Consider the following 23,011-nt stretch of genomic DNA (forward strand, 5'->3'; position numbering starts at 1 on the left):
GACCTCTGCTCCATATCTTTATCCAATCCCCTTTCTCCCCAAAGCTGGAGACAAGATAGTACCTCCTTGTTTTATGCGTAGTTCTCTATTCAAAGAGGCTTATGAAGGATTGGGTTTCCTCCACCTGGGGCACAAGGGCACTGTCCTTGTGCTCCAGGGTAAATACTGGTGGCCCAGCCTGGCTAAAGATGTTGCCCGCTATGTGGCTAACTGGAAATCAGGTTTGTTGGTGAATCCCTCAGACATAGCCAAACCCTCACCCAGGCTCCCTCCCCAAGGGCACCCAACCTTTTGAGAGTCTTTATATGGGTCGCATAGGGCCACTGCCTCTGGCACATGGCCATTGATATTGTCATTGTAGCTTCTCTGGCCAAATTGACATGGGTCATTGTCCAGAAGGAGTTAACAGCTAGGGCTGAGGTCATGGCTTTAAGGCCTTGTATCAGTATTGACACACCACAGACCGTCCACACAGAAAGCGGTGCCGATTTCGCTTCAGCAGAATTTATGGCAGTTGCTGCTCTGATGAACCTCACAGTAGGGCACAGCTGTTAATCCTATGTGTAATCTAATGGATTTGTGGGGTTTTAGATATTTGGTGATAACGTGGGACCTCTCCAAGAGCTTACTGTCAACTACCCTCTCCAGGAAAATGTCCTTCCCTCTGTGCAGAGAAGTATTAATAATGTCTTAAAGGGTCCACTGCCAGGGACTCCTTATGACGGCAAAAGACTCCTTATGAACTGCTCCTTGGGATCCAAATGCCCACTAAATTGGATGTTTTCCCCAATAATTCTTCTTGAGAAGCAGTTTTAGCTCATTTACAAGCTATGCGCCTCAAATTACAGTCTCTGACTGAGCTTCCTCCACAGAAATCTCCTCCAGCTGGACCCCCGTGTATTCCAAAGGTCGTCTCTGCCTGCTTGGCTCTGCTCTGCGTGGCTCCCCCTTCAAATCACATATCATACCCATAGCCTCAGCTTCCACCACAGAAATCATGAGTCCATGGCTTGGTGGCAACTCCATGCTGCAAAAACAGGGTTCTGAACCATGGAAATTTATGGATCCTCAGGGATTTTGTGTTGGGTTACCCCAGACTCCCCATCAAATCACATATCTTGTCCATGGCCACAGCATGCACCACAGAAATCACATATCTGTCGCTTGGTGGCAACATCATGCTGCAAAAACGTGGTTCTTAGGCACGGATCCTTCTGGATGATTGGGGTTTCTGTGTCGGGACACCCCAAAGTTACCATTCAATCCCATATCATGCCCATGGCCACAGCTTGCACCACACAGATTTCCTGGGAGGAAGCCAGACCCACTGAAGGGTCCCCTGGGGAGGGTCCCGATCAGACCCGCTTCGGGTTGCTCGGCTTGAGCTCCCTTCGGTTGGCTTTTCCCTCCCCCCCCCCAATCAACCCCCGTCTTCTGGGAGGGCTGAGCCGCCTGGGGTTCCCCTGGGAGAACAGCCGTGTGCGGAGTGACTCCCGAGGAATCCCACTGAGCTGCGTTATGGAGGGGGGGCGCCCCTGAGGGCAGCCGGTCCGAAGTCCCGCCCAGCGGAGGGTCTGCGCGCGGCTCTCCATAGGAAGGGCAGGAGAAGCACCTTCTTTCCTGCTCCTGCAGCTCTGAAAGGGTTAAAGCAGCCGAGCGGTTGGCTAGAGAGGCCGACAAAGGGGGGCGGGTGGAAGAGGTGGATTCTGCGGGGGGGGAAGAGGGGGGCTTCCGGTGGGGGTGTAACAGCCAAGGGGCAGCTTGGCCGCCGGACCCCGGGAAGGTTTCCTCTCTCGAGTAAGTGACCGCAGTCTTGGAGGGCGACGGACCCTCCGCACCCGTGTGGCTTGGGGGGGCGGCGGGGTTCGGTAGTTTGAGAAGGTGGTTTCTCTCTGACGGGTGTTTTCCTTTGCTCGCCCCCGTGGGGGTGATCCTGGCCGGGGCTGAAGGGGAGGATCTGGATCCTGGGAATCGAAGTAGATCCTCAGCCCGGCAGGTCGGAGGGTGGCCCAGGAAGAAGCCCCAGCCCTGATCAAGGGTGGGTGGTGGGAATCCTTCGTGCCCAAGTGGCTGCCCGCCTTTGGGGCGGTGCCCCACCATCTCTCCTGTTTTACTTATTTACATTAATTATTGTCCGTCCTTTAGTGGGACTCTATACAATCAATACAATACAATACAATACAATACAATACAATACAATACAATACAATACAATACAATACAATACAATACAATACAATACAATACAATACAATACAATACAATACAATACAATACAATACAATACAATACAATACAATACCATCTCTAGTTCCAGCTCCTGCCAACCTAGCAGTTCGAAAGCAAGAAATTGCAAGTAGATAAATAGGTACCACTTTGGTGGGAAGGTAACAGTGTGCGCCTTGGTGTTTAGTCATGCCGGCCACATGACCACGTTCGGCTTTGAAAAGGAGATGGCACCGCGGATTCGACTGGCTTTGGAGCAAGGGAACCTTTACCTTTTCTTTATACAATCAATACTTTTGATACAATAAACTAGAATTTGGGTAAACGAAGCACAATCATTCAGACCCCCCTGCCCTAATGATGTGCCCAAGTAACCTCAGGGAGCCTTTTGTCCACGCTACCCTATTGCTTAAAGGAGCTGCGGTGGCTCAAGTGGTTAAGACGCTGAACTGCAGGCTGTGGAAGGTCAGTAGTTCAGCATAGACCCGGGTGCTGCATGAGGAAATGTCTTCGGACAGCGCTTGCTCTTCGGCCTTGAAACGGAGATGAGCACCGCAACCCTAGAGTTGGATTCGACTGGCTTTTGAGCAATGGAACCTTTACCTTTTTTACCCTATTGCTTGCTTAGAAAAGCCCTTTGGAAGGATTCGGCTTTGTGTAGTTTGTGGGAAGCCAGGTGAGTGGGTGCCTTCCTGACCCCCTCAGGCAGACCATTGGTGGGGGCCAGAGCAGAGAAGGCCCCTGTCCAGGCCAGCCAGAAGAGGGACTGCAGAAGGGCAGTAATTCATCGAGCCCCTGATAATGGCACAGCCGGGGCGTTCTGCACCGGCTGGAGTTTCTGAACTGGTTTTATGTAGTGTACAGGGCATTGATCCAGTCTAGTCTCCGAGTCACTGTGGCATGGATCCTGGTGGCCGGATCAACTATATCAAGGGAAGGGGCCATTTTCTGAGCTGGGCTGAGTTGGGAGAAAGCCTTTTTTGCAACTGCACTAACCTGCTTCTCTAGCAATATGGTTGGGTTTGGCGTTAACACCGAGGCTCTTAACTGAGTCGGCGAGGGTCAGCTGAACCCTCTCGAAAGGGAGGAACACAACATCCTTCAAGACTTCTGCTCTCCCAGCCAGTACGACTTCTGTTTTTGCAGGGTTCAGTTTCAACTTGTTCTCTCTTAGCCATTTGACCACAGCAGCCAGGAAGCAGTTGAGGACCTCTGCCTCATCCCTGCCTCCTTCACCTGCTCCTCTTTGCCCCAGCAGCCCCAGCAGCCCTTGTGCCCCTTCCCCTCAGCTGGCTGCTTGGGCAGAGCTCTTGCCCAGCCTTCCTGGCCTACTGAGGAGCTCTCTGCAGTGGTTAAGCCCTTCCCAGTCGCTTTGTCCTGGGCTCCAGTTTACCTGCACCCACCAAACAGACTGCTCCCCAGGTACCAGAGGCCAAGCTCATAAGACCCACTATAGATTTAAAACAGTCAAATAGAGATTTTTCTTTCCTAAAGGACCAAAGAAGCGTAACCTAAAAAGCTTGATACTTAATATAACCCAATGACGTTAATCCTGATCCGCAAACTACAACACGGACACTCCTTCTGATCCACTTAGGTGTCTCTTGTCCAGAGACAGTGATATAACTCAGTTCTCTTTTGGTTTCTTTCTGCCTTTTTGATGTCTTTCCTTTTTCATAGGCAAGTGAATGAGAGTGTCTTTCCACAGTCAGAGGCAACCCAAGAGAAAGGGGAAGGAGATGGAAGAGGAGGATCCAGAAGAAGGCCCTGGAACTGGCAAGAGACTGAGAAAAGGTCCCCATCCCATCCCAGCAGGGAGTGCTGCTGAATTTTGGGAAGGAGCTGTGCCAGAGATCTCGGCTCAGGAAACTGTGAGCACAGATATACGCAGTCGATGCTTCCGGCAGTTCTGTTACCAGGAGGCAGATGGGCCCCGAGAGGTTTGCAGCCGGCTCCATGGACTTTGCAACCACTGGCTGGAGCCGGAGAGGAACACCAAGAAGCAGATCCTGGACCTGGTGATCCTGGAGCAGTTCCTGGCCGTCCTGCCCCAGGACATGCAGTGCTGGGTCAGAGGATGCGGGCCAGAGACCAGTTCCCAGGCGGTGGCCCTGGCCGAAGGTTTCCTGCTGAGTCAGGCAGAGGAGAAGAGGCAGGCAGAGCAGGTGAGGGGTTTTCATGCACTCAGTTCAAGCAGTGACCTTATCCTAAGGCTTCCTGTCGGATATTTCTCTGTGTGTGCATGTCAACTGCCATCAATTTGCTTCTGACCTCTAGCGACCCTGTAAATTAATGTCCTCCAAAACATCCTACCATTAAGAGCCTTCCTTGGGTCTTACAAACTGATGGCCGTGGCTTCCTTGATTGAGTCCATCCCATGTTTGGTCTTCTTTTCCTTCTGCCTTCAACTTTTTCTAGTATTATTGACTTTGCTAGTGACTCTTGTCTTCTCTTAATGTCACCAAAGTACGACGGTCTAATTTTAGTCATTTTAGCTTCTAGGGAGAGTTGAGGTTTGATTTCTTCTAGAACCCACTGATTTGTCTTTTTGGTGGTCCGCAGTATCCATAAAAACTCTCCTCTAATACCACAACTGGGAGCCCTTTTGGTGTAGTGGTTAAGAGTGGCAGACTCTAATCTGGAGAACTGTGTTTGGTTCCCCACGCCTCGACATGCAGCCAGTGGGTGACCTTGGGTCAGTGGCTGTTCTCTCAAGAGCAGTTTTCTCAGAGCTCTCTCAGCCCCATCTACCTTGCAGGGTGTCTGTTGTGGGGAGAGGAAGGGAAGGATATTGTAAACTGCTCTCAGACTCCAAGTAAAGGGCAGGATATTCTTTTTCTCCTCCTCCTCCTTCCCCCCCCCCACATGTAGTAATGGGAACTCCTGTGGCATGAATTAACTCTATCTTGGTCACCCATGACACATTCTTACACAGGAGAATCTTTTCCAGCTCCTTCTGGGCTGCCCTTCCCAGCCTCAGTCTCCTGACTTCTTGCTTGCTGCCTCCCGTGTGGTTGACGATAGAGCCAAGGAACAGACAATCTTGAGCAATTTCAAGTTGTTGCAGATTATTCGGGCTGTATGGCCCTGGTCTTGGCATTGTAGGACCTGTTGTTTTGCCAGTAGCTGTGACTGGCATCCTCAGAGGTACTCTCTGTGTCAAGACGAGAAGAAAAATGGTAGGCAGGTAATTTATATCTACTCAGGAAGGTGGGGTACGGCCAAGTCATTATCTTGTAGGAGTTCCCCAGGCTGTTACATGCTAATGGAGGAGCTTTCTTTTGCATACGGACTGGCTGTTGAAATTCCAATCTTATCTGTAGTGCTGTTGTAAGATGTAGAGCTTTTTGTGTTTTTCAGGACAGGAAATCATGCCCTATTTATTTTTAAACTCTCTTCTTTCCTGTCATTGTGTTTATGTTTATGAATTTCAATGGCTTCCCTGTGTAATCTGGACTGCATAAATAATGCAGACCAAAGAGTGCCTGAGTAATATAAACAGCAGGAGAAACGTTTATATAACAAGATAACACTGTACTAACAAGAGGTAACAAGAAACCACATGTAGTCAGTGATAGCAAAATACATCATGTAATGCACAAGTACATAGGTAGTACAGAATAAGTAGTACAAAGGCGAAGACTCCAGATTTCAATCTTCGTTTCGATGGCTCTTCTTCAAAAACTTCATCCAACTACAATTACAAGTAAGCCATACTATTATTATCATTTATTGTAATTATAACCATACCCTTATATTAAAAGGCGAACAATACCATTATAAAGCACTCATGATGTACAGAAGCCTTCAAAGCAGTCTATATAGGCAAAAAACCTAAAAAGAAGAAGGAGGAAAAGAAGAATGCTCTCACAATGTCACCATTTAACGAGTTGTAATAATACACAATGCCATTGATAGGTCATAAGGCTCACCAATCCTTGTATTAAATCAGTCTCAGTCGGGCATCCAATCACCAATGGAACATTTTCTCATATAGTCGGTGAGCCTCAAGGTGTGGTCAGCATCTAGAGACTTTAAGTACTGTAGCTAGTATCTGTTGGGCACCATAGCAGTCAGTTTCTTAAAGTTACAGGAGATTAAAGGACCAGACACTATTTCTGCTCATAAGTAACAGCTAAACTCTAATGATAAGTCAACTCATAAGTAGCAGCCAAATTCTAATGCCTGGTTGAGGCCATGGGGGTGATAAGTTTTAAGTTTAAAAAGTCCAAAATGCCTCACGTTGTCGCAACCTTTTTTTGAACATCTATGGAAGAGTATTGGGGAGTTTTAAGCACTTCCAGTATCACAAATTGAAAATCATCAGGAGAATGCTGCATGTCAATGAAATGTTGAACCATGGGTGATTCTAAGTGTGAGTTTCTAATATAAGATCTATGCTCAACCACATGGGTTCTAATAGTCCAAGTCGAGTGTCCCGCCGTGGGCTCCTCCGCGGCCTGTGCTGCGGCAGGACTGGCGCGGTCCGTGCCGGGCTCCGTACTAATGCCGGGAGGTGGACAGACCTGGGAGGACAGTCCTGGAGACTCGAGCGTCCCCAACCCACTCCCTCAGCGACATCCGAGACGCCGAGGGAACTCAGGGAAGAAGGAGCAGTCTGGCACGGACGACGCTCCTTTGGTCCACGGGGGGAGGGCCCGGGTGAAAGACAGAGGAGATTGGAGGGTCCCTGCCTTACCTCTCACCCTCGGAAGGAAAGCAGCAACAGGGGCCAGACATGGCGTCCGAGGTGGAAGTAGGCACTCCCCTGAATGCACAACTCCATGGGGATTTGAAGAGAGGCGGGGCACAAAAGGGAAACCCTCAGGGATTGGGGGAGCACAGAGAGAGACAGATGGAAGAGCCTATGGACTCTGATGGGTGGGTCTGCACGGCGGGGAGGAGAATAAAAGGGAGGAAACGGAAAGTGCCAGGGAGGAGTTCAGAGTTAATCGCACAGGCAAGACAGAGAGAGAGCAAAACGGCGATTACTCTGAGAAAAGTGCCTGGAGTGTGAGTCAACACCCAGCCCTTTCACATCTGAGGTGCTTGTTTCCTTGCCACCTTATCTCCTCAACATGGCGACAGGGTTTAAAGGGCCCGGGGGTAACCCTGAGCACGACATCGACATTCCCACATGCAGACATTCACAGGAACATTTTAAGAGGTACACGACCCATCTAGTGTAACATGAGGAGAATAATTTTAAATCATATACAAAATTTCTCCTCGGAATCTCAATTCTGCTGGTCTGCCAGACCAAGGGGCATACAGAAAACCTATGAAACACAAGCTGATTTTCTTCTAAAACAATCTTGTATGCTCCAAGACGATATCTCCTTTTGTCAGAATTGGAATGTAAAGTGAGTGTTTCCAGACTGTGGGCCATTGTTTTGCTTTCCATCTTCATTAGCATATTCTTGAAGATTTTGAAGGACTCCTTTTATGGAATACTTCTATTGATATCCCATCTACCCCCGGTTGATCTGTTTCTCCCCATTGCTCTCAGTGCAGTTTTCTCTTTACTTTCTAAAACCGTTGGTTCTTCTTCAAAAGAGTCTTCTGGAAAAGAATCGGTCATTCTTTCATCTCCTTAGTATAATTCCTCAGTGTATTGTTCCCATCTTTTCTTAGATATTTTGCTAGATTTCTTCTTCTTACCTGGCTGTTGTTTCTTTCCATTTCTTCCTCTTACCTGGCTGTTGTTTCAGATGTGGGGACGATCTGTGAAGATGGAAGCAAAGCTCTCTGAGGCAGAAGGAGCTCCGTCAGAGGAAAGTCAGAGGGCACAGGCCCAGGAGGATGCCCGAGATGCCCTGTCAAGTGGTAAGGGTGCCTCCTGCCTAGATAGGATCGGGGCAACTCGTCAAGTTGTTGGGCAGAAGGTTCAAGAGAGGAGAAAAGGGGAATACTTTTGCGGACTATGCAGAATGGAGTTCTGGGACACAGAGTGCCATAGGCTGTCCTGATGGCCTCTCCACTTTAAAGGGGAGTAGACAGATTCATGGAGGGGAATTCCATTCTTATTTGCATTAATTAAAATGTGCCTCTCTCAGCTTTCTTCCATTAGAGGGTCTCAAGATGGGTCAGAAAAGGAAGGAAAGGAAGAGAAATGAGGGTGCAGCTATTAGCCAAGGTGAATCAATGGAATCTCCACATTCACAGGACCTGGATGGCCGAGGCTAGCTGAGTCTCCTCAGATCTCAGAAGCTAAGCAGGGTCAGCCCTGGTTGGTTCTCACATAGGAGACCACCAAAGAAGTCCAGGGTTGCTCTGCAGAGACAGACAAAGGCAGACCACCTCTGAAGGTCTCTTGCCTCGAACAACTGTAGGTTCATTATAAGTTAGCTGTGACTTCACAGCACTTTAAAAGCATTCCCCCCCCCCCGCCCCACGTTCTGGGGCAACATACCTCTGAAACCCCATTGCTAGGGGTTTGAGGGTAGTGCATAGGGTGGGCATGATGTCATGTCGATGTCTAAGCTGGCCTAATGTCTGGATCTGAAATCAGAGCATCAGCAGACACCCTGGAAACCCACTGGTTGTACCCTAAAATTTCCAGAGCCTTGGCTGATGCGCTAAAATCACGTCTGGGTTGGGTGTGTGTGTGTGTGATGCCGACGTGTCGTGCAACATGATTTATGGTCCCTTCTTTTTCTCCTGCCAATCCAGACTCCAGGATGGGTGGAAGGGCCCAGCAGGTGGGAAATGGCAGGCCTGGGTTTTTGGTCTGTTCCAGCAGGGGTGCTGCAGCCTTTGGAGCTCCAGGGTTCACAGGGCACATTTCAAGCCTCACAGGAGTGTTGGCAGCATTTATAAAACCAAAAGGCTCATGGGTACCTGATGCTTCTCTTCCACCTCTTCGACACCTTACTAAAAGTCATTACAAGTTTTCTCGAGTGTAAAGAAGAAAAGGTTTCACAATCCTGGGAGCAGGGATGGGTGAAGCAGAATTCAAAGAAGCGAACAAAATAGGAACTGGAGGTTAACATTCATCCTTCCAATTTTGTCTCCCTTGCAGGCAGTGAAGAAATATCAACCTGTCGTCTTTTCAGAGGAATGGAAACAGCTGCTCCACCTCTGGTCAAGGTAGGGGGGGAAGACTGGGGGATAGTCAGGTCCCCTCTTCTTTCTCAAGGAGGCTTTTGGTTCTGCTAACCGAGGAGAGACAGGCTCTGAACCCCACTCTCTTGATGCATGCCAAGCTCTTCATCCTGGACCCTCCCAGAATGCCCCCGTGGAGAGTGTAGTCTCTGCCTGGACTGATCTCTGACGAGGGAATCTGCTTTTCCTTTCAGGCTCCCTTTTCCTTTGAGGAGGTGGCCGTGTATTTCACTGAGGCCGAGTGGGCCTTGCTGGATTCTGGCCAAAGAGCTCTCTACAGAGACATCATGCTGGAGAACTATGAGACCGTGGCCTCTCTGGGTAAGGATCTTTCATAGGTGCCAAAGGGGCAAATTGCTGCCAATGGGATGATGCATGAATCAAAGTATTGAAAAGCAACATGTGGTTGTGAAGACTGCTTGGCTACCTCCCCCCACACACAGGGGGTCTTGAGGTGGGGGTAGCAGTAAAAGCGATGGTTCAGCATGGCCAGTGTGGTGGGCATTGCCCAAGCCAAAGAGGGTGTCCTGGTCTGAGGCTGGGGTGGGTGGGTGAGAGGCCCTCAAAAAGAGTCTGGAAGGGACCAGATCCCAATTTCTCAGTGGCCAGCCTTTACAAGATGCCCTTCCCCGAGATGGGATTACGGTCATCAGCACTGACTGTGATCTGTAAAGGATCCATCCCCCTTATACTGGTTAGGATTCTGGTCTTTGATCTTGACCATGTTTCTGTCCTTCCAGAAGAATTTTTCCTCTCCCTTGGATTTCTTTCTGTTCCCACATAAATAACAACATAAGAACATAAGAGAAGCCGATGTTGGATCAGGCCAATGGCCCATCCAGTCCAACACTCTGTCATACAGTGGCCATCAGGAGGTCCAGCAGTGGGGCCAGGACATTAGAAGCCCTCCCACTGTTGCCCCACCCCCAAGCACCAAGAATACAGAGCATCACTTACCCCAGACTGAAAGTTCCTAACTATACCTTCTTGCTAATAGCCACTGATGGACTTCTGCTCCATATGCTTATCTAATTTCCTCTTGAAGCTGTCCATGCTTGTAGCCACCACCACTTCCTGTGGCGGGAAGATCTCAAGAGACTATTACCAACCCAAATGAACTACCTGCAAGTGAGCATCCTTCACAGTTATGTCAAGGGAATGGGCAGGGAATAGCCATGGGACCTTTCCACTTCACTTCTAAGCAGCTCTTGGGTTGGTAGAATTATCAGGCTCGCTGGGTAAGGAGGGAGGGAGGCCTTCTGGGGCCTGGAATCTGGAGGCTCATAAGCTGTGGCTCTTGAGTGGCTGCACTATCTTGAGTGGCTGCACTATCGTTAAATACCAGGCAAAGCGAGTGGTTACCTAAGAACCGCCCTGCTGGATGAGGCCAAAGTTACATCTAATTATTCCAACAGCGGTCCCCTGGATGTCTTCAGGTCTTCCTCTTAGGTGGAGATGGGTTTGAGTGCTTTCTTTGGAGCTGTTCTACCTTGCAGGGGTGGCCGCCACCCAAGAGCAAGTGGCTTATGCTGAATCACGCAGCACTCTCTGTTGTGGTGACAGCAGTCAGTCCTCACCCCAAGAGAGTGGGACTGTGTGTTCTTCAAGAGACTCCCACTGAACCTGTCTGCCCAATAAACACAGAGTCAGGTTTTCCGTTGAAGCAGTTTGAGCCACAAGAAGATAGAGAAAGCACTGTAGCCACCTTCTGTCTCCCCCAGGAGGCAAGCAACCAAATCCTTCCCAAAGGCCAAGTCCTTTCAGCCCCTTTCAGCTGGTGTTTGGGGAGGATGGAGCAGGACAGACTCTTCTAGGGTCTTATCTGGACTTTTTGACACTGCGAAAAGGCACGTAAAACTATTCCTACAGCAGTCCCCTGGATGTCATCAGGCCTTCCTATTAGGTGGAAATGGTTTTGAGTGCTTTCTGTGGAGCTGTTCTGTTTTGCAGGGGTGGCCTGCAGTGGATAGTCCCACCAGTTAACACTGCCACCCAAGGGCAAGTGTCTTCCACCAAATCACACAGCACCCTCTGTTGTGGTGACGGGAATCAGTCCTCACCCCAAGAGCGCGGGATTGTGTGTTACTGAAGAGATTCCCACTGAAACTGTCAGCCCAGTAAAGACAGAGTCAGGTACTCAGTTGAAGCAGAGTTTGTTTGAGCCACAACAGGACAGAGAAAGCACTCTAGACACATCTCCCCAAGAGGCAAGCGACCAACTTCTTCCCAAAAGCTAAATCCCTTCCACTCCCTTGAGGCAGGAAACCATCTGCCAAAGAAAAGCACAAACACACACACACAGAAAAAAACCAGGTATACCTGTCCACTCAACGTGCCCCGATGCCCGAGGTTCTCCAACGCTGGCCGTCACCATCTACCCCTGTCCCCAGGAAAGAGGGTTGACAGCAGTGAGAACCCTCTGCTGCTCTTAAGGGTCTGCCAGACTAACTTCCCCACGTTTAGATTCCATCACCCTGGTCATGCTGAACACCTGGATAACTGCATGCTTGCTGTGTGGTCGCTGCGTCCTTCAGGTGCTTGGGAGGATGGAACAGGACCGACTCTTCTGGCTATCTCTTGCTGTGCTTCTAGGAAAGGCAGAACTGCCTGGATGGTTCAGACATGGCTGTGCTTTAGATAATAGAGGAGCACAGCTAGGGGGAAGAAAACTGCTCAGAAAGAGCAAAAACTGACCTTGAGAAAGGTGCCCCACACTGCAAGGCTGGTATTCTCATCTGTCACTACCTGCCCCCCAACAAATGGCACCTTTTCCAAAAACCACGAGGCCCCCCTGTGAACTATGGGATTCACTTGGTGAGTTCCTGGCCTCCCCCCCCCCCCGGGAAACATGTATTTTGGGGAGGGTGAAAACCAGCTCCTCCTGGCTCTGTTGACAACTGGAAGGAAACTTCCAGTGTAGTTGCAAGCCTGGACATCTTGATAACCTCTTGTACTTAATCGTCAAGTACAGAGAGTCAGAAGTCAAAATACATAGTAAGTCAATTGGGAACCGGGGGGAACAATATTTTGCCATTTCCCCCTGTAAAATACATATCAGGAATTTGGGGAGGAAAGGGACTGAGAGAATATGAAAACAGCTCTACAGGAGGGCCTGGTAGGGATAAGGCGTGACCAGCGTATCAGTTTTGGAGGAAAGATGGTTGGATAACAGAAATGCACACCTTTTCTTGGGCAGTGCCTGACTGGTGCCTTGGCTTCTTGCATGGATGATGATTGAAACTCTTTCTTTATTCCAGGAGCAGATGCAGAGGAGACATCTGGGGAATTCCAGGGGTTCTCTTTGGAAAAAGTCAAGAATGAAGATGTTGACGGACACTTCGGTGATGGACATGGACATGCACCCCAGAGACCGGAGGGAAGCCAAGCAGGTAAGAGGAGGGATAAGCCCATTCCTTACTGAGGAAGGGGTTTCTGTAAAATCCCAGTCCAAGAAGAAAGGTCAGTCAAAAAGATAAGGGACAAAGGCCTCCATATTACCCAGGGAATCCACTCCAGGGAAACTGAAAGTGTGGCCTTGGCAGAAACTTCAGTCAGAAAATGAACATCATTTTGCAGACACAGTTCCCTTAGGAGAGAAACCGTGTAATTGCTTGCAGTGCGGAAAGAACTTCCGTCAAAAAAGAGCCCTTACTACACATCAAAAAACTCACACCGTTGGGAAACCATATAAACGGTTAGAGTCCAAACCAAACATCTCTCATGCAGGAGGCTTCATGTACTTTTAAAGTGTCTGTTATTGTAGACTTCAGCATACAGTGGGAAGAGGCCACTGTAATATTTGGATTGCAGATGGAAATTCAGGTGCAGATCAGAGCTCCTTGCATGGGTTCTAACAGGATCTCTTTCTATATTCCAGCAGGGGATGATGAGAGGAATGAGAAGGTTGAGGAACTGCATCCTCTATTGCCAGATGAAGTCAAGAAAGAAGACATGAGAGGAAACTTCAGAAACCAAGTTGGACCTAAGAGGCAGAAAAGAAGCCACATCATGCAGAAGAGGGGTAAACCCATTCCTTGCCAAGGGGGGGATTTCCAAGAAGTAATTCACATGGTGAAGGAAACATACAAGTGTCTGGCATGTGGAATGAACTTCTCAGATCAGTTGCAGTATAATGTCCATTTACAATTGCACAGTGGAAAGAAGACACATCACTCGCCAGAGTGTGGAAAGACCATGATTAGCAGAGCAGAGCTCCTTAGAGATCAAGGAACACAAAGAGGAGAGAAACCTCATAGCTGCTCAGACTGTGGCAGGAGATTCTCAGACAAATCAGACCTTGTTCAACACCAAAGGATACATACAGAAGGGATGTTCTCTGTGGGAGTAAAAGGGAATATATGTTTTCCAAAGCACAGTATAAGGAATGCATGTAAATGCTTTTGGTGTGGAAACTACTTCAAATACAGATCACAGCTCCTTGTGCACCAACGAATCCACAGAGGGGAGAAGCCTTTTAAATGCTCAGAGTGTGGGAAGATATTCAGTCGCGGTGACCATCTTCAAGAACATCTAAGAATCCACACAGGGGAGAAGCCTTTTGAATGCTCAGAATGTGGGAAGAGATTCATTCGCAGTGGCCACCTTCAAACCCATCTAAGAACTCACACAGGGGAGAAGCCTTATGAATGCTCAGAATGTGGGAAGAGATTTAGTCACAGAGTCAGTCTTCAAAAACATCTAAGAAAACACGCAGGGGAGAAGCCTTTTGAATGCTCAGAGTGTGGGAAGAGATTCAGTGACAATAGCGCTCTTCAAACTCATCTAAGAACCCACACAGGGGAGAAGCCTTTTGAATGCTCAGAATGTGGGAAGAGATTCAGGTGCAGTAGCCATCTTCAAAACCATCTAAGAACCCACACAGGAGAGAAGCCTTTTGAATGCTCAGAGTGTGGGAAGAGATTCAGGTGCAGTAGCCATCTTCAAAACCATCTAAGAACCCCCACAGGAGAGAAGCCTTTTGAATGCTCAGAGTGTGGGAAGAGATTCAGGTGCAGTAGCCATCTTCAAAACCATCTAAGAACCCCCACAGGAGAGAAGCCTTTTGAATGCTCAGAGTGTGGGAAGAGATTCAGGTGCAGTAGCCATCTTCAAAACCATCTAAGAACCCCCACAGGAGAGAAGCCTTTTGAAAGCTCAGAATATGGGAAGAGATTCCATGAGAGTAGCTCTCTTCAAAAACATCTAAGAACGCACACAGGGGAGAAACCTTTTGAATGCTCAGAATGTCAGAAGAGATTCAGTCGCAGAGACTCCCTTCAAACTCATCTAAGAACCCACACAGGGGAGAAGCCTTTTGAATGCTCAGAATGTGGGAAGAGATTCCATGAGAGTAGCTCTCTTCAAAAACATCTAAGAACCCACACAGGGGCGAAGTCTTTTGAATGCTTAGAGTGTGGGAAGAGATTCAGTCAGAGTGGTGCTCTTCAAAATCATGTAAGGACCCACACAGGGGAAAAGCCTTTTGAATGCTCAGAGTGTTGCAAGAGATTCAGTCACAGTAGAACTCTTCAAAATCATCTAAGAACCCACAAAGGGGATAAAGGTTTTGAATGTTCAGGATGTGAGAAGAGATGCAGTAGTATTCTTCAAGAATATCTAAGAACCTGTAGGGATATTGGGGGGGCTCAGGCCAATTCCTGGGATCCCCAACCCCATTAGGGTTTTTTTTCTATGGGTAAGTGGAGTCTGGCTAGGGAGGCCTCCAGAGGGAGAGAAAACACAGTGAGAACAGTTGCCTTTTACCAATGAACTCTAAAACCATACACAGTAAAAGTCTTTACTAACTCTAAAACCATGCACAAGTAAAACATAATAGCATATATTCAATATCAATACCTAATAGCGTGTAGAAAATTTCCAGTGCTTGGTATAGTGTACACTTCAGAAAGAACAAGGAATTCCTGGACTGTGGACCAAGACCACACTTATGCCTAGGTGGGTTGTTGGCTAAATAGCCTCAAACAAATCCCAAAGCCTCCTTTTCAAATTTTAATTGTTTTCAGCCAGCAGGAACAGTCTATACCCAGTTGAAAAAAGGTTTAGGTCTATCATCGATACTGAAAAACAGATGATCCAAACAATTACTGATTGTTCTGAAGGCTGCCATCGAACCGAGAAACATGCTTTTGTTGAGTTCTTCGTGGAGATCTGAATAGCAAGCTTTGCCTCTGCCTGAAATAGCCCCTGTGCTGAAGAAGACCAGGGATTAGTGCTGGGGGACTGCAGCAAGGTGGTGGAACCAAGGCAGCTGGATCACTGGGTTGGCCTTGAGAACTGGGCAATAGCAAGAGGGCTTGGAGCCGAGAGCAGCAGAGAATCGTTTCTGACGAAGAAGAGGAAGAGTTGGATTTATATCCCACCCTTCACTGGGAGGCTTACAGTCTCCTTCCTTTCCTGTCCCCACAACACACATCCGGTAAGGGAGGAGGTGGGGCTGAGAGAGCTCTGAGAGAACTGCTCTTAACAGAACAGCCCTTCATGGGCTTGGACCCTCATCTTTGTGAGACCGCCACCACTATGCACCACCACACCAGCTTTGCTCCTCTGTGGGAGGTCGTCTGCAGGAGCCAACCTGCAAAAGGTCAAAATCAAGAACTGCCCATACCTGTGCCTTCTCTGTTGTGGCCCCCACCTTAAGACACGCCCTGCCTGAGGAAGTTAGGAAGGCTCCCATTCTCCAGTCTGTCTGCAAACCATGCAAAACAAGGATTCCAGAGAGCTTTTGTATGCATGCGATAGAGGTCACTGTACTGAATGGCTCACAAAATTACTTGCATAAATGATTAGGGACTGTGGTCTGTGCTGCTGTGTTTAGCTTAGTGAAACTAGGATCCTCCTGTGTAATTTAAGGTGTCATGTTAAGACTTATGCTTTTGCTTTAGTGCTGTTTTTAGATATCTGATTGGTTCGACAACCTTTGTTTTGTTTGTTGAATGCTCCATCTTGTTGATTGTATTGATTCACTCTCTGTAATCTGCCTTGAGTCCACATGAGAGAGGCAAACTATAAATAAATAAATAATATCTGGCTGAGTCTCCTCATCTCCCCAAGCCCCACCCTCTCCAAGGCTTAACCTCTAAATCTCCAGGAAATTGTCAACCTGTAACTGGCAACTCTAGAAATGCCTGGCCCCCAATGATTCCTCCTCAAAGGCCAAAACGCATATGAAAAGGACCCTGTCCTCTCCCCTACCTTTTACTCACAGAAACCCAGTATAGAATGCTGTGGTTGCTTAACAACAGCCACTGAGGCAATCCATTTCTTAAAGCTACAGGTGCTCCTTTTATCATATGGTGTGTTGTTGTTTTTTTAAAAAACCATTTTCCCCTAATATATTTCATATTTTTCTGCAACCCTGGGGAAATTTTCAGTTTGTACAAAGATTTGTCTTCCTTTTACAATTCCAGTCACTACATTTATGGATGCTCAGATTTTGTCAACTTTGCTATTGGAATATGTGATTTATTTTATTAAAACATTTATGTTCTGATTTCCTTGCGGTTCAAGTCAGCTTACAGTAATACATTTTCAGCTAAAACCAAAATCAACATAGCAAACCTCACATTTCTCCCCCTCCCTTCCAGTACCTTCTTTTTCTGCTAAAGCATTTCCATTTCTAAAGATTTCTTCTTTCGTAAAATGAATGGTGACTGGGTGCCATCGCCAATAGAATATTAGGTCAATGTGGCAGTTTCCAAACTGTAATGAATGTTGTTCAGGTAAAATGTTGATTGCCATTTTGGTGTTGCCAAGATAGTCGTGCCTTAGTTACCAAGTGTTCACTGTTATTTTCTGGACAACTTATTCTTTCCTAAGAATTGGAGAATGTTCCCTGACTTTACTGGGCTAATTTTTTATTCCCTTTTGTTTTCTGCCTAGCTTTCCATTGGATGACAGTGCATCTGAGAGTGCACAGAGTGCCTTCTTATACCAATGAGCAAGGACAGGGAGGGTTTATAACCCTGGAACTGGCAGTTAAAAGGCACCTTTGATCTCTTCCTTAGTTTGAAAAAATAATCATTATAATAGTTCTTTTATTTCCTTCTGTGCACCGCAGCTAGTAAAGGGTTAAGAAGCAGACAGTGTTGAGGTTCCTAGAGAGGAGACAAAGTCCTCCTTTGGGGCACTCTGGCTTTCCTTCCAGCAGAGCAGGAGGGCTGGGTCTTGAGAGGCCAGGCTGGGGGGGGGGGTAAAGACCAGCGGGACAGGGAGGAAAAGCGGTGCCAGGCTGGGCAGCCCCACAGGAGGGTCTCTCTGGGTCCTTCATGCCAGAGAGGAAGAGGTCAGGCCGGCCTCCACTGCAGTGGGAAATGGTTCCGTTCGGCATAGTTTGCAGACAGCCAGGAGAGCGGGAGCCTTCCTGGTTCCCCCAGGGGCAGCCCATTCCATCAGGTGGGGGCCACTACAGAGGAGGCATGGGTCTGGTCAGTTGTGGGTTGTGCCCATTTTCAGGGTGCCACCTAGAGGAGTCTCTGCTCAGAGGAGAGAAGCCATCCTGGCAGAGCCCAGGGGGAGAGGCAGTCCCGCAGACCATAGAGAGACCGCCATGAAGGCCTTTGTATAGGGTTGCCAGACCCCCTGGTTCCGCAGGGGTTTCCCGATTTGGGGGGCTCCTATCCGCCTCCAGCACGCTGGATAGTGGGGAAGATTCCCTGCCCCCTGGAGTGACCAACCGGCCTCCCCCATGTCTCAACAGCATTTAAAGAGACCCTTTAAGTGCTACTGGTAAGAGGCAGGGGATGCGCAACTGCACTGCAAGCCACCTCTTCCCAACAGCATTTAAAGAGACCCTTTAAACGCTGCTGGAAGGTCCGGGGGCCGCGCACCTGCACTCCAAACCCCAAATCTGGAGCTTGGAGTGGAGGTGCACGAGGCCTTCCTCCCCCTTCCCAGCAGGGTTTAAAGAGACCCTTTAAACGCTGCTGGGAAGAGGTGGGGGCTGCCGCTCCCCAACATGATAACATCACTTCTGTGTGATGTCATCACGTTAGGGACATCCCACCCCCTCTAATAAAGGTAAAGATTCCCTTGCTCGAAAGCCAGTCGAGTCCGACTCTAGGGTTGCGGTGCTCATCTCCGTTTCAAAGCCGAAGAGCCAGCGCTGTCTGAAGACGTTTCCGTGGTCATGTGGCCGGCATGACTAAACACCAAGGCGCACGGAACGCTGCGACCTTCCCACCGAAGTGATACCTATTTATCTACTTGCAATTTCTTGCTTTTGAACTGCTAGGTTGGCAGGAGCTGGAACCAGAGACGGGAGCTCACTCCGTCATGCGGCAACTCGGGTCTCGAACTGCTGAACTACCGACCTTCCACAGCCTGCAGTTCAGCGTCTTAACCACCTGAGCCACTGCAGCTCCTTCTAGTAACCCCTTCTAGTAACACCCCCCAAAGTCCCCCGCCAGGGACTCTGAGGGACCTGGGAACCCTAGTTTTGCCATTTGCCAAGAGGTGTTTCTCCTTCAGTGGGGGAAGGTATCCAGACTGGTTAGGTCACGCCCCTTCTCGCTTCAGGCAGGGCTACGTAAACGTTTGTGTATGCCTACTTGGACAGAGCCGAGGGCGCCCTTCCAGTTTCGATAGCCCTGCCGCTTCAGGAGGTCTAGAGCCTAGCTCCATTTACCAGAATTGACAGTTAACCCCACACAGAGTGTTATGACGGCAGAGCCTGCCAGAGGTACGAAAGCTATGGCTGAGAAGGCACCTAGGAAGGCTCCAGGCTCTGGGGCTTTAGACAAAAAAGAGCAAAATTCTGGCAAACCTTACCCGCCCGATGCCTCAGACAGAGGGGAGGGAGCACCACAGACTGCCGGGGCACATCGGAAAGAAGACCGGGCGGGGGCTCCCGAGGCGTTGGGAAGCCACACAGCCAGCGCCGCGATTCCCGGGTCTGGGACGGTCCAAACGGCTCCGGAGGCCAAGAATGGCCGAGGAGGAGAGGCGCGAACCTGTAAGACAGAACCTCTGTCCCTGATGGTGTTTGCCCGGGCCAATTTGAGAAAACACACAAAAGCAGTCCTGTAGAGTTGGAAACCAAAAAAATAATTTATTAATTAATAAGGAAGAATACAGATTCAAGGGTTTTGGAACCCTGAATACCCAACAGATTCTTCAAGTGTTACAGTGGGTGAAATAGCATTTCATACTTCACATTACATTAGAGAAATAAAACAGAATTATTGGTTCCATCAAACATTGTCAAATTTCATCACCTATTTCCCATTGGGTTAAGACCTTGGGGGGGGGGGGGGGATATGGTTACAGAGTGCTTACTGTTCTTCATTCTAGCTAGGCTAACTGACATCAGAAACATGTGCAGTTGTAGCTGGCCAGAACGAGCAAGGTCGTGGGTAGCATAACTGTGTATCAGCATTTCAGCCTTCTTCCCAGCATGCATTCAAATAACAGTCACAAATGAACCAAAGTTAATACCTGAATACATTCACGATGTCAGAATCATATGCATTATGGAAGTGCTAAGCACACCTGCCAAGTCAAACCTGTTAGGCGGTGGCAGAGTACGAAGTGGTTCATAAAATGCGTACAACAAACCTGCAGCGCGCACACGAGCTGTGGAGAACAAAGCACTACTGGGGGCGTTCTTGCTGTGGGGAGCGGTGAGTCCGGGAACATTTTCAGAGCCCCCAGTCCATTAGTCAAACACCCCCCCCCCCGTCGGGAGTAGAACCCAGGCTGGTCAGTTACAACATCTACGGGGCCCTGTTCTTACCTTCCCCTCTCCAGATGATGAGTGTGCCTGCTGCTACAGGGCAAAACATGGCAAGGAAAGGCATAGGACCTCCAGCCTTTCTGTCTCTAGCATCTACATGCTCCTCTTCTTCTTCTTCCTCAGAATGGGAGGTATCTAAGAAAAGGGGACAAAAAAGACGATTTAGAAGAGAGAGATCCAGGAGCAGGAGATCCTTAACTCCCCCACTCCCCACAAAAAGACCCAAGCAGAGTCAGAAGAAGAAGCCTACTCCACGCAGGCTGGTTTCAGATGAGGAAGGCAGCCACTCTGTTGTTTCAACTATTCAGTCTGATAAGGAGGAGGGTGAATGGTCTGGCGAGGACTCAGACGCCAAGGAAAGCTCTACCCGGTTATTTCAACCTGAGCACTATCAGAGATTACTCAAGAAGGTGGTCTCTTCCCTGTTACCTTCCCACCGAAGTGGTGCCTATTTATCTACTTGTAATTTCTTGCTTTCGAACTGCTAGGTTTACAGGAGCTGGAACTAGAGATGGGATGCGGCAACTTGGGTCTCGAACTGCTGAACTACTGACCTTCCACAGCCTGCAGTTCAGAGTCTTAACCACTTGAGCCACTGCAGCTCCTTAGTGTGGTATAGGTAAAGGTTCCCTTGCTCGAAAGCCAGTCGAGTCCGACTCTAGGGTTGCAGTGCTCATCTCCGTTTCAAAGCCGAAGAGCCAGCGCTGTCCAAAGACGTTTCTGTGGTCATGTGGCCGGCATGACTAAACACCAAGGCGCACGGAACGCTGTTCCCTTCCCACCGAAGTGGTCCCTATTTATCTCCTTGCAAGTTCTTGCTTTCGAACTGCTAGGTTGGCAGGAGCTGGAACTAGAGAGGGGAGCTCACTCCATCATGCGGCACACTCGGGTCTCGAACTGCTGAACTACCGACCTTCCACAGCCTGCAGTTCAGCGTCTTAATCACTTGAGCCACTGCAGCTCCGCCCTTAGTGTGGTATAACCGCATATAAATGGCCAAAATATCTCTCTCTCTCTCTCTCTCTCTCTCTCTCTCTCTCTCTCTCTCTCTCTCTCTTTCTTTTGTCATTCCAATAATCCTAGAATGCTTTTGCTACTCCCAGGGGCTGTCATTCCATTCCATTCTGGAGCCCATCCTGGCCCCCATTATTTCCAATGGGCCTTCAAGCCTCTCCCATTCTTTCTGATGGGCAATCCTGTCATTCTTTTTAGTATATCCCACATTCTTATTGAAAAATATGCAAATTCGTTTTTTATTAACAGTAAAAACAGAAGTGGTAAAAACAGGTGTTGATAATGATATTTATTTGTCCAATGATAACTCTTTGTCTGAGAGAAAATGAGAGGTGGAGGGGGAGAGAGGGGGGGGGAGAGAGAGAGAGAGAGTGTGTGTGTTGACCTTCTGGTTCATTCCAGCCCTGTGCTTCTATATGCACTGTAGCCGGAGGGAAATCTGAGCAGCTCAGCTGCCAGAAGAGCTCTGGTTACCGAGAGAGAGAGAGAGGGAGGAGCAAAGAAAGGAGGGGGAAGGGAGGAAGGAAGGAAGCAAGCAAATAGATGGGGGAGGGAGGGAAGGGGAAGAGGGGGGGAAGGAAGGAAGGAAAAGAGAGAAAGAACAAAAAGATGAGTTTATATGGTCACCATTTGTTTTGGGTTTAATTCCAGAGGAAAGCATAGTGAAGGAATGTTGAAACTGGAGACTGATGGGCAGATGTCTCCTTACTTGTGGAATGCTGAGAGCAATTAAGAGTGTCGAACTCAAGAGTTCGTTTGCCATAAGGTGAGGGAGGGGAGCGAGTGAGTCGCTTTCGCCGGCCTGCTTGAAACCAAAAGCACCTCCTCTCGGATGGGAAGCGGCTCCTGAGAAGACGGATGGGGCGGGCGCAGATCCCCGTCCAGGCAAGAGGGCTCCGTCGGACCCTGCCCCTCTGCAGCAGGCGGGGTCCCCTCGGAAGGACAATGCCTTGCCCCAGGCAGAAGGGGAAACAACCCCCCCCTCAAACCAGGGCTTTTATTCTCCTTTAGAAAGGGGAGGGGGCAGGACTCCTAGAGAAAGTCGCCCTCCTCCCCCATTGGTACCACCCAGGAGTCCCGCCCGCCCCACCAAAGAAGAAGCTCCTCCCGAGAACTACCTGCAAGGAGGGAAGGGGGGGGGGGGGGGCTTTCCTTAGCCAAGACAAAGGCCACAGAGTCACCACCAGTGTTCCCTCTAAGCTGAGTTAGTGTGAGCTAGCTCACAGTTTTTTAGCCTCCGGCTCACACATTTTTGTCTCCGCTCAGGAAAGATGGCTCCAGAGCAAACTAATTTATGCAGTAGCCAAATCACTTGCTCACAACTTCAGTGCCAGTAGCTCATAAAGTAGAATTTTTGCTCACAAGACTCCACAGCTTAGAGGGAACATTGGTCACCACCCCCTTAGGTGGTGGTGCCAGAGTCCCATTTTGAGAATCAGGGGAAACGTTCCAAGAACCCGGATTTCCAAGGCGATCCCAGTGCCCCGTGCGGAGTGACTCCCGAGGAATCCCACTGAGCTGCATTCTGGGGGGGCGCCTCTGAGGACTGCGGGGCCCAAGTCCAGCCCAGCGGGGAGGGGGGCGAGAGAGGTCTGGCACCACCATCTATAGAGGGGTGGGTGGGTCTGGGCGCTGCTCTCGACGGGGAGGGCGGGAGGAGGAGCCTCCTCTTTCCTGGCCCTGCAGCTCTGAAAGGGTTAAAGCAGCCGAGCTGTGGGCTAGAGAGGCCGACCGAGGGGTGCCTGTGGGTGGAAGAGGCCGCTTCGGCGGGGGGGGGGGGGGGGGCGGAGGGGGGGGGGGGGGGGGGGGGGACGGGGGACGGACACGATGCAGCGCTAAGAGCCCAGGCAGCGGCTGGAGCCAGAGCGAGCGAGCGAGCCAGCCAGCTTGGAGGGAGAGCGGCTCCCTGTGGACATT

The 23,011-nt window shown here is 49.3% G+C and overlaps 1 protein-coding gene across 1 annotated transcript in view; it reads left to right on the plus strand.

Annotated features, from left to right (window-relative positions):
• LOC107124811 (zinc finger protein 418-like) overlaps positions 1–23,011 on the plus strand; it is a 50,098-nt gene that overhangs the window by 18,228 nt on the left and 8,859 nt on the right. The window contains exons 6-7 of the mRNA XM_015428321.1: positions 12,588–12,719; positions 13,208–14,911. Coding sequence (XP_015283807.1) covers positions 12,588–12,719; positions 13,208–14,911 — 1,836 coding nt within the window. The remainder of the gene's footprint in view (positions 1–12,587; positions 12,720–13,207; positions 14,912–23,011) is intronic.

Source organism: Gekko japonicus, unplaced genomic scaffold (genome assembly GCF_001447785.1).
Source record: "Gekko japonicus isolate JY-2015 unplaced genomic scaffold, Gekko_japonicus_V1.1 scaffold3468, whole genome shotgun sequence".
Classification (NCBI taxonomy): Eukaryota; Metazoa; Chordata; class Lepidosauria; order Squamata; family Gekkonidae; genus Gekko; species Gekko japonicus.